The sequence below is a fragment of the Microcaecilia unicolor genome, chromosome 9, assembly GCF_901765095.1.
Source record: "Microcaecilia unicolor chromosome 9, aMicUni1.1, whole genome shotgun sequence".
Lineage (NCBI taxonomy): Eukaryota > Metazoa > Chordata > Amphibia > Gymnophiona > Siphonopidae > Microcaecilia > Microcaecilia unicolor.
The window spans coordinates 28,790,916-28,803,032 of NC_044039.1; the positions used below are offsets into that span (position 1 = coordinate 28,790,916).

Here is a 12,117-nt window from a genome sequence, read left to right on the forward strand (position 1 = left end):
GGAGCAACTGAATCCTTCAAAGTCTGTCAGGCATCGGCCTTAGTTCCCTCTACTCTTGCCCAACATAACACCTCAACATCCATGTTGCGTTTCCATCCTCTTTCTATTTAGGCATCCCCTGTGTCTATCCCACGTATTTTTTTTTATTATTTTGTAAAATTTCCAAGAATAAATCTTACAGAAAAGATGACTATTCCATATTAATTACATATTCTTTACAATCAATATTACAAAAAATCTCAATCCTTCACTCATCAATAGTCCACTAACAGGGGCAGTTCTCAATTCTTAGGAAATTATAGAAATTAACTCTAAAAGTTATCACAATTAGAGGCTTATAGGGGAGGTTCTGGGTTAATTACTTTAAATCACGGAGTTGATGTAATTACTCTATTCTTGAGTGTGAGTTAGGTGTAGTCACCGTTTTAGAATCAAGGAACAAACTTAACTGTTTAGCATCATAAAATACATATTTTACTGAGTTTAGCTTTAATACGCATTTACATGGAAATTAAAATAAAGCTCCCAATTGCAAAGCTTTTGGGCACAATTTAAGAAATTCTTGTCATTTCTTTTCAGTAATCCTGGAAACATCTGGGAACATTCTGACCTTAGTATTCAGGAAAAGTTGTTCTCTATTAAGAAAAATTTGTTTTACTGTCCAATCTCTATCTGGTTGTAATATAAAAGTCACAATCAGTGTTGCTGTTATCAATCCTATATTATCATCTTCTAAAGTTTGGGTTAAATTCAAATCCATAACCTCTAATGGCTCTTCCGTTCTTACTGCTTGATCCAAGCATTTCTATAGCGCTACAAGGCGTACGCAGCGCTGCACAAACGTAACAAGTAATAAATCTTTGCAATAGGAAGATAAGCTTGTTCTGGAATCTTTAAGACTTCAGTCAAATACTTTTAAAATGTTATTATTGGAGCAATTGATACTTGTTTAGGAAAATTAATAATTCTCAATGTATTTGAGTGATATTTATTCTCCAATATTTCAATTTTGTTGTGCAAATATGTATTTTCTTTTATCAAGTTTGCTTGAATCTGATGACAATTTTGTATGTCTTTAGAATTATTCCCAATTTCTTTTTCCAACGTATTTATCTTTTCTTCAATCGATGGTATTTTTTCTGATAGAGTTTGACATTGCTGAGTCAGTATACTTAATTTTTGTGAAAAAGAAGTTTCTAGGCCTGCCAATGCCTCCCAAATAGCATCCAGAGTCACTGCAGTGCCGTAGCGAGGGTGCCTGATACCCGGGACGGGTCGCAGCTGCGCACCCCCCCCAGGTGTAGGGCACGGCGCCCCCCTCCGGAGCACACCCCCCCGAAACGCACCCTACCTTTCAGCGGGGGGCAGGCGGGAGGGCCGATCCGCCCCCAGTGCACGTCACTGGGAACTGCATCGACTCTGCTGCTTCCCTGCTTTCTCTGCCCCGGAACAGGAAGTAACCTGTTCTGGGGCAGAAAGAGCAGGGAACCAGCGAGCCGACACCTCCCCAGCGCGTGCACCTGGGGCGCCCCCTTCCTACGCCACTGAGTCACTGTAAACGTTTTTTGAGGTAATTTATTTATTTATTGCATTTGTATCCCACATTCTCCCACCTCTTTGCAGGCTCAATGTGGCTTACAATATACATAATGGATAGTGGAAATAAGAAGAGAATCGACATTTGGTATTACAGAAGGATTTTGGGTTGCATGGTAATGGAATACATGATAGTAATATAACAGAAGGCATTATTAAACATTTCTGGATATATGTGGGGAGTTTCACATGTGTTGATCTTTGTGGTATATCTTGTCAAAGAGATGGGTCTTCAGTAGTTTGCGGAAGTTGGTCAGTTCATAGATCGCTTTTAGGTTGTGTGGCAGCGCGTTCCAGAATTGCGTGCTCATATAGGAAAAGGTAAGAAAGACTTACTAAATAAGCCAGACTCAGCTGGCAGATCCTTTGTCGGCGAGTCTTCCCTCGTGTTGTTTCCTTCAAGATTGTTACCGCCTCCATCACACGCCATCGCCGGTGAGGCCAAGCTCAGCGCACCACCACTCGAGTCAGCGCCCGCGCCAGGAAGCCCCATCTCAACACTTCAGCTAGAGGTCTCCTGGTCCCTTCTCTGTGTGTCCGCTGGCATAGGAGGAGGGTTCCGTACTTCGGGACTGAAGGATGTTTCAGCCTCTAGTCGGGAAGGCAGCATACCTCTCCCTGCAGTTCCCAGCAACGAGGCAGTACCCGAATTGGACCCGGTCCGAAGAAGCAATCCAACGTCCCTACCTCAACCAAAACAGGTGCCGCGGTGCTAGCGCGCTGCCTGTCCCTTCTTTTAGGCATAGAGGTAGTAGGAAACAGCAAAGATATGCTCCAAAAGGCAGAGGTAAGTTGAGAGCGTCTTCTCTTCACTCCCTTCAAGCCGCCATCTTGCCCTATCCCATGTATTTTCAAATTTGATAACTGTTTGTGACTCTACAATCTGTCCACTATACATCCTAATGCAAGTCTCCTAACCTAGGGCAGTTTTTTTTTTTTTACCTGGCTGATGGTGCTTCTGCATTCAATTCCATCGCCGATGTAGCCACTCTTGCACATGCAGGTCCTATCTTCTGGTCCAGTATGATTGCAAAAAGCATACCAAGAACAACCACCATTTTTCTGGGAGGATTTAGAACAGCGCAATGATAGAGAATCACATGCATACAAGCAATGACCGTGTTATGTTATATTAAAAGTACATCAAGGCCTTATCCAACACTAGTGAACAGTAGACAGAAAAGCTGGACAATAAGTAGGTGGAACCGTAAGCAGTATGGTACACAAACACCTTTCTTAATTAGATACCCAGTAATGGTATATGTGCTCCACATTGCTTGCATTTCAGTTTACTCATTGTCCATGTTATGTTACATTACACAACTATACCACTTTTCATGGATGTAATCCAACTCAAATGTTTCACGACACTGATCCATACAAAGACTTTAGAAGGGCCCCAAGTTATCCTTTAGTTTGCTCAAGATTTTTCCCAGGCCAACCTCACTCCCAATGCAGTAAGAAATTTGAGCATGGGAAAATCAGTATAAAACCACGGCACTAAAAGGTAGCACAGTAGGCATGCAAGATGCATGCGAATTGCTAAGAAATTGCTGTCAACCCCCCCCCCCCCCCCCAAAAAAAAAAAAAAACCCAAACAAACCTGTGCTAAAATCAAGTGTTTTATTTATTTTTTTTTTTACTCTTTTCCTAGCATTGAATCAGTGCACCAGCTCAGGGATGGTGAATAAAGATGCCGATGGGAGCAGCATTTCATCTCAGATGAACCAACACTCCTAGTGGCCCAAGTGGGACCAACCTCACAAAAATAGGACCTGGTGGTCCATGTGGACTCCCCTGGACCCCCTATTCCCCATTCACCCACCACTAAATACTGGGAGGCAGGAGCGTTGTCCACTCGTTCCTGCCTCCAGTAGCACCATCCTCCAAAATGGCTGCATGGCAAATAAAATGACATTTGATTAGTACCCTTCATGAATGAGGCAATAAGTCTGCACTCTGGGGGTGGCGGCCTGCCTCGCGTCTGCTTCCCAGGTTAGTTTCCCTTTGAAAATTAGCAAGTAGGCCCATGAGTACTAACTATCAGGGAGCCTATAATCTGCCCATATGCTTTCATCTTTGCTTGCCCCATATTCTCAAAAGAAGAAAACTCTCATATATCAAGGTAACAAACTTTTCAATGTCTTTTTAAACCAAAGCAATTCTGGATTCTGGTAGTAGGTGTCCATAAATTGTAACAGTCAGCGATGATCAGCATTTTGATGACCGTCAGAGGGATTATACCCCAAAATTCAATGCAGGACCATGTCTGGGCTCCGACACTGAATTTCTGGGTATATGGAGCTGCTGAAAAACAAGCCAGTTAAGCGCAATGTTCAGCACCTAACCGGCTCACGCCACATAAAGATAGGATTTACTTTTATGTGTTCCTCTTTATGCAGTTACCTTGGCTGGTTAAGAGCTAAGTATTGGCACTTAACCAACTAAGAGCTGACTCCGCTCCTGGAACACCACCAAAATAACCAGTTTTGGCTTGGGCACCAACCTGTTAAGTTCCACTCAAAATGCTCGGTTAGCCCCACCAGCCAAGATCTGTTTCTGGCTGGTTAAATCACTTTGAATATTGACCCCTTAGGTGGTTATGCCAGACTATTAGAAGTTCTTTGAGGGTTCAGAAATCAGTGCTTATCAGTGTGTGTTTTGTGCCACAGGTATTGTTGTTGGGTACCTATTGTGGTAGAATCAAATGTATATATTTCTGTTATGTAGGTGTCATCAGTGCAGAAAAGACCCAAAAACTGTGTGGAGGATACAAGACAAGGATGAGAGACTAGTAGGAGAAGGCTTCCCAAACCTGTCCCGGGGAGTTCTCGCAGGGAGTTAGGTTTTCAGGATATCCATAATGACAATGCTCGAGATAAATTTGCATACACTATGTCTGCCATGCATACAGATTTATTTTTATGCATATTCTTTATCGACATATTCTGAAAAGCTGCCCAACTGTTGGATCCACTGTTGGAAGCCCTGAGCAGAGGCTTTGGAACACTGACAGAGGAGGGCAAAAACCCGAAACAGAAGGCATAGGATGACACCTTTCAAGCCACTTCTCCTATACTTCCCAACAGAACCAACTTTGGACTTTGGTACCTACAGGTATCCTCAGGGGTGCAAGCCCCAGGGTGAGATGTCCCCATACATACAACTTCTCTCTCACAACTACTACTACTACTACTACTTATCATTTCTATAGCGCTACTAGATGTACGCAGCGCTGTACACTTGGTCCTCTTGGCCCTTTCTTGGTTCCTCCCCTCAACCTCACTTCCTCTCTTGTCTTCTTTTCTAGCGTACAGGATTCATACAAAACGAGCAGCGTGGGACCTCTGAGCTGGCGCATGTCCAGATGAGCTGCTGTGAGCCTGTGGTGCTTATTTTCAAAGCACACAGAGCACACAATGGTGTATGTCTATGAGGCAAATTTTCAAAGCACTTAGCACTTAGGTAAACCTACGGAACTTTGGAAGGCTAAGTGCTTTGAAAATGAACCTCTATACCTCCTCTCATGTGGGTTGGTACTGAGGAGACCCACGCAAGACATTGTGATGATTTCTTTTTCTATTGCCAGCAGACTTCTGACTCGCATGGTCTGATGCTCTAGTTCAATGCCAGTTGCAGAACTGGATGACATTGGACACCACAGACAATTCCTTTATTACCTCTGTGAAAATCCAGATCTGCTTCCCAACCAACACCTGCCACTAGCAAACTACACTCTATATACATCCCTGCTCAGGAGGGAGGGGATTTCAATTACTTGCTTGCTGTCCTTTGAAACCCCTAGAATCTTGGTGCTCTAGGTGACTGCCTAGTTCACCTAATGGAAGCACCAGCCCTGGCAGATGTAGCTAATGCCATCCACGAAGGTATCATTAAACAGCTCTATGTATCTTTCACTTTAACAATTAATGCACAGATGTTGCCCTTTCTCTACCACTTTTTGCATATGGCAGCTAGCGTAGGAAATAGCATGCATCAATGTCCGTGTTGACGGCTTAACCCATTTTAGTAAAAAAACGGCCCTAATTTGCAGCCTAAAAAAGTCTTTGCATTAGTGTGCTGTGACATTAATTTGAATCCTGTTAGAACTGCCAAAAAAATCATTATTTCAGTATAAACAAAGTTTACTAATTGAGCATATGATCTTTATTTGTTGATGCTACTCTAGGACCTGAGTCATGGCTAAATATAAATTCATTTTTCCTTTACACACTATGAAACAAACAAGTAGAAAATTACTCACCACCAAACATGGGTTTATAGATGTACATATTTTACCATTTCCCGAGTATCCTCGCAAGCAGTTACACTCGGACTGCAGGAACAGGAGAAAAGCTATATTTTAGCATAACATATGCAAGTCTTAATTGCTGTGTCTAAAATGAAAACAATTGTGCTTTAATATTGGCTGTCTGAGAAACACAGCAGCATGGGATCTGAAAGCAGACCATACGGGCCATCTTTCCTTCAATAATAAGGACTTTTTAGAAACTTTTGCTGAGTTATGACCAAGTAATACAGGTACATAAATTGTGATAGAGATCTAGCAAATACCAGAAAGAAGTTTTACACATAAATTAAAAATAGAAATAAGACAAATCCAATGGGATGGGTCTTGATTAGTGGGCTTGTATGTAGGGCCGGAGCAAGCTATGACTGAGCCCTGTGCAACTTGTCCACATCCCCGCTCAAGCCCCTCCCCATAGAGCATCCTTCCCCCTCCTGCAAGCCACCCTCCAACCTATCCATACCAGAATATTCCTCACCTCCCCATAGGCCCACCCCTGGGCTTACTTGAAGAATGCGGTGATGGCTTAGGGAACGGCGGCTGCCATTTTGAACCCAGAGCCAGCATAAACAGCAATGACTGGGGATCATTGCTGCCCACTCTTTCCTAGACCACCATGGCATCCTTCAAGAAGGCTCAAGGGGGGGGGGGGGAGTCTATGGGGAGGCAGAGGTCCCTGGGAGGGGGTGGATGTGCTGGGGAGGTATAAGGAGAGGAAGGAGAGATGCTGAGCAAGCAGGAAAGCAATGGAAGGGGTGCAATTTTGGTGCTTCCATCACCCTTGTGCCTTCTGTACTTTGCTAAGACCCTGCTTGTATGAGTAAGTTTTGGGGGTTGAGAGAGTTCTTTTGCTATTTTTATTTGTATCTGTTCTTTACGTACGCTATTCTGAGACATATTTCTTTTTGGATCTTTCAATCATAATAGGATTTTTTAAAATTCATCACCTTAAGTTGGATAAAGTAGAACATGTTATCTTTCTTCAATGCATGGAAATAAAGGTGAAAAATATATAAGGTGGTAACTTTTTGTTGGACTAACTGAATATATTGGTTAGCTGATCAAGAAATGCATTGTTAGCCTGATAGAAAGATATCACCTTACATAAATTTGCTTTGTTTGTTGAATTTTATTTCCACGCATCATCTGCTATTAAAGCAGAATTAATAAATTATGGATAAAATGACTACTTGTCAAGATGGCTACCAAAGGCTACCAAATAGAGATACGGAAACAATTTGAAGTCCAATTTTGACCAGCCCAATTCAAATTTGATGGAAATTTTCAGATTTCATCCAAATTCAATGAGTGTTCCCTGACAGATCTAAATGAAGTTCAAATGAAATCTGAAAAGTCCCAAAGCAGATCTGAAACAAAGTAGAATTTTCAGACAATTAAAAAGTAGAGTTTTCAGACAATTTTGATAGCGGATCCAGTGATCCAATATAATCCTTTTTGTCTTTTGCGGATTTTCCTTCAAAGAATGGATTGAGAAATATAATTAAGTGAACCAATGAAGAGGTGGGTGCTGTTTTCATTGCCATAACAAAAATCTTGTTGGCGATTAACACATTTTATAGTGACCTCAGCAGTGCTCATGAAAGTGAAAACGAAAGTGAAAAATGTTTTTCTGAAGAATGTGTATGTGAAATTTTCTTATTGAAGAATTCTACTATCTGAGTCTAGTTGGGTACCTGAGAATTATATACTTTGCATAACTGCGGTACCTTATATAAATTTGTTTGAAATAAGCCACTAATTGAGTATTAAATGATTAATGACACCTACTAAGCAAATCACATACCTTATTAGCCCCTGTTTGTGTGCACTCCGCATTGATATCGCATCCACCATTATTCTCCAAGCAGGGGTTGATTTCTTTAAAAATAAGTGCAACAGGGTTAGAATCATGACAATTAATGAAAAAAAAACCCACTAGCTTTCCCTGTGTCAGTAACATACTGAATTGGCTACAAGGGTGCTAGTCTGGTGCCCGGACGCCTGAAGAGGACGTCCGGGCTCCGCTCAGGGGTTTTAAACCTCCTCTTGAACTCCTCCCTTACCAGCGGGGTGCCCTTGTGCGGCGGGAAACCTGTCCGCCCCACCTCCACTCGCACCCCGCTGGCCCCCCAGTGCGCATGCCCGTCGGGGCACGGTGCCATGTTATATGCGGCTCCGTGCACCCACGGGCACTGCGCCTATCTTGTGTGCAAATTCCGGCACCCAACTTTGGGTGACCTATATAGAATCCGTGGGTACATGTAAAACCAGCACATGAGACAGGGTTTGGTATTATCTCATTAAAGGTCAATATTCAGCTGGGTCAGTTAGCAGTTTTTTACAATGCTGTGTCTCAAATAAATTCAGATATTTAGCACCGGTATCCGAATAGTGGCTGGCGTGGATTATCCAGATGAGACAGTCAGTGCCGGCACCATCTGAATAGTAGTGATATTCAGCCCACTATCCGGATTTCTAACTGGATAAACCTTTTCCTATATTTTTATCTGGAGAGTTTTTATTTATTTATTTATTTATTCAGATGTTCTATTCTGCCTTTGCTAACCAGATAACTCTGGAGATTGCCTTTACTCTGCCCATGTGCTAATCGAATAGCACTGGGACAGTCTACAATGATCTACAATGATTTTCAGTGGCATTCTGTAAAACTTGCCTAAAGTTAGGTGCAGTTTATAGAATACACGTAGCAGGGGCGTAGCCAGACTTCGGCGGGAGGGGGGATTCAGAGCCCGAGGTGCAGGGGCACATTCTCGCCCCCCCCCCCCAGCGCCTTCGACCTCCCCCGCCATTGCTGACCACCTCCGCTGCCACCACCACCACCAACTTTGACCCCCCCTCCCGCTGCCAACCCTGCAGGACGTCAGACTCAGAAACAGAACGAAGCCTTGCGCCGGAAGAAGAGAACCTCAGCTGGCAGGGGTTGGGGTTCCCCGCCAGCAAAGGTAGGCGATGGCGGGTTGGCAGTGGGAGGGGAGGACGAGAGGGTCGTCAGCAGGGGGGTCCAGGACCAAATCTACGGGGGCCCAAGCCCCCATGGCCCCACGTAGCTACGCCACTGACACTTAGCAGCTGTCCCCATAACTAAAATTTAGACGCCTCCATTTATGCTAATTAAAACTTGGTGTAAATGACAATGCCTAACTTATGTACGGATTGGGAATATTCTATAACAGTGCGCATAAATTTTAGGAACCCCCATGACTCGCCCATGCCCCTCCCATGGCCACGCCCCCTTTTGAGATCCATACATTAGAATTTACTTGCACCACTTTACAGACTAAGCTTAGAAAGTTGCACGTGTAAATTCTAATTTGTGCCAATTAGTGCTTGTTATTGGCGCCGAGCGGCTTGTTAATCAATTAAGTTGTGCACACAGTTTGGCTGCAGTGCCAAATTTGCTCTCACAAGTTTAGTCACCATATATAGTACTCCCTCCTATTTCAGTAACACTGCTGGAAATCAATGACTGTAGCACTTCCCGGGCAGTTGTGCTGCTACTCAGATATTGAGTCCTATAATTATAGTGGATTGAGAAAGATTTGGAAGCACATGCAGTACAGCAATTGTTTTGTATTAACCCATTTTTGGTTTTTAAATTTAATTTTAAAACATGGCTGCACTGAAAGGAACTAGTGTTAGGAAGCCTGTGAAAGAATGAAAAACTAACTTAAAAAACAACTAACATGCTTAACTGATGCAGTGTGACGATCGCCCAGTGTGACGTGCATATTCCATTATGCAGCAAATGATGGAGACAGCTATATTTTAAGGCACGTCTGGAAAAAAATCTTGTTACATAGCTTGAAAAAATGATCAATGAGCCTTACATCTTGATTTTTTTTCCTTACAATGAGATGCTATATTTATCCCATTGAGCTTCTCCTGAGTTTTTAAATCTGAAAGCAGGGAATGCCATAATCCAGGTTTTTTTTTTGAACCATAGGAAACTAGGGAATTGCTATGAAAGAGGTTTGTTCCAAAGAGAGACCAGTCCACTAACAATAAATTATATTAATTCAGTGAAACTGTGTCATGGACAGCGCGTAAGTCTAGTAGCGCTATAGAAATGTTTAATAGTAGTAGTAAAATGATAGCAGGGATGGGACGACCTCCCTATGAAGAAAGACTAAGGAGGCTAGGGCTATTCAGCTTGGAGAAGAGACGGCTGAGGGGAGACATGATAGAGGTATATAAAATAATGAGTGGAGTGGAACAGGTGGATGTGAAGCGTCTGTTCACGCTTTCCAAAAATACTAGGACAAGGGGGCATGCGATTAAACTACAGTGTAGTAAATTTAAAACAAATCGGAGAAAAGTTTTCTTCACCCAACGTGTAATTAAACTCTGGAATTCATTGCCGGAAAATGTGGTGAAGGCGGTTAGCTTAGCAGAGTTTAAAAAGGGGTTGGCCGGTTTCCTAAAGGACAAGTCCATAAACCGCTACTAAATGGACTTGGAAAAATCCAAAATCCCAGGAATAACATGTATAGAATGTTTGTACGTTTGGGAAGCTTGCCAGGTGCCCTTGGCCTGCATTGGCCGCTGTCGTGGACAAGATGCTGGGCTCGATGGACCCTTGGTCTTTTCCCAGTATGGCATTGCTTATGTACTTATGACATAACACAACTCTTCCGTTATACGATGCCCTAATGTGGCACAACATCACTTTGTATTTGTTCACACCGGAGTCTGCAAACGTCTCTCCGGTACTATGTAAGCCACATTGAGCCTACAAATAGGTGGGAAAATGTGGGATACAAATGTAACAAATAAATAAAATGCCTTATATTAATTGATGTGTGGTTTCCTCATCAGAGGTGTCTTCATCTCTGTTTTGCCCTGTAGTTTTCACATGCTTTTGGATATACAAGTTCCGTAAATGGTTTCTTTTCTAATACCACGACTTACCCAGGCACACAATGCCATCTCCTGTGTAATCAGCATTGCAAATACATATTCGATTTCCTGGGCCAGTTCTTCTACATTTTGCATTGACAGAACACCCTCCATTGCTAGTCCCGCATGCATCAATAGCTGTAAATGGAAAAGAGGAGAATATGTTTAAAGAAGTTAGGTTTAAAGCTGTCATCTTTTCTCTTTATACCAGGAATCCAGAAGTGGTCTATTTCATCAGACATATTATAGCCCAGGGAGCGTGGGTATCTCAGTGTGTTTTACATTTTGATCTGATATTCAGATTGCCTTTTTTTTTGACTGATAATTTGATCTGGGAAAAATGCTTCAACTATAGATCTTGGTTGGTGATCAGAAAATCTGATTAAAACGAAAATAGCCTGAGGACTGCTATGTGAATGTAACGTTCCTACTGCAGATTTTGTCCTTGATGAGGGAAAGACAGGGAACTGAAATGAAAAAGGTTATTAACCCTTCAAGTGTCCTTCCTTCCTGAATAGGAGGTTCATTGAAGTAGATGGATGGGATTTGATATATTGCCTTTCTGTGGTTACAACCAAAGCACAGTGGCGTACCAAGGGGGGGGGGGCGGTCCGCTCCGGGTGCACGACGCTGGGGGGTGCCGCGGCGCGCGCCTGTCAGCTGAGTTCGCTGACTTCGCTGCAGCTCCCTCTGCCCCAGAACAAGTTACTTCCTGTTCCGGCCGGGGCAGAGGGAGCTGCAGCGAAGTCAGCGAACTCAGTTGACAGGCGCGCGCCGCGGCACCCCCCCAGTGGCATGCACCTGGGGGGGGGGGTCATTTCACCGGGGGGGGGGGGCCGCGCTGCACCCGGGGGGGGGGGGGGGGGGGGGCGCATCGGCGATCTGCCCCGGGTGTCATGCAGGGTAGGTTCGCCACTGCCAAAGCAACTTACATATTATGTACAGTTTACTTATTTTGCACTTGGGGCAATAGAGGGCTAAGTGACTTCCCTAGGGTCATAAGGAGCTGTAGTGGGACTTGAACTCAGGTCCCCTGGTCCTTGGGGTACTGCACTAACCATTAGGCTACTCCACTACTTCTGGTTTTCACTGGTAACCAAGATTTGTGTTTTGCATCATCACTGAGCAAGCTGCGTCAACAAGCTCTAGTAAATGTTCCACTCAATTTGGAAACTTAAACAATTGAATCCATTCTTCTCGAGGGCAACATTCTGCAACCTGGCGCAATCAATGGTTCTAAGCCATGCCGACTACTGCAACGGAATTTATGCGGGATGCAAAGAAAGTCTTATAAA

General features: G+C 43.5%; 1 protein-coding gene across 1 annotated transcript in view; it reads right to left on the reverse strand.

Moving 5' to 3' along the window:
- STAB2 (stabilin 2) overlaps positions 1–12,117 on the reverse strand; it is a 270,647-nt gene that overhangs the window by 90,723 nt on the left and 167,807 nt on the right. Inside the window, exons 42-45 of the mRNA XM_030214413.1 lie at positions 10,835–10,960; positions 7,710–7,783; positions 5,861–5,932; positions 2,539–2,658 (exon numbers count right to left, since the gene is read on the reverse strand). Coding sequence (XP_030070273.1) covers positions 2,539–2,658; positions 5,861–5,932; positions 7,710–7,783; positions 10,835–10,960 — 392 coding nt within the window. The remainder of the gene's footprint in view (positions 1–2,538; positions 2,659–5,860; positions 5,933–7,709; positions 7,784–10,834; positions 10,961–12,117) is intronic.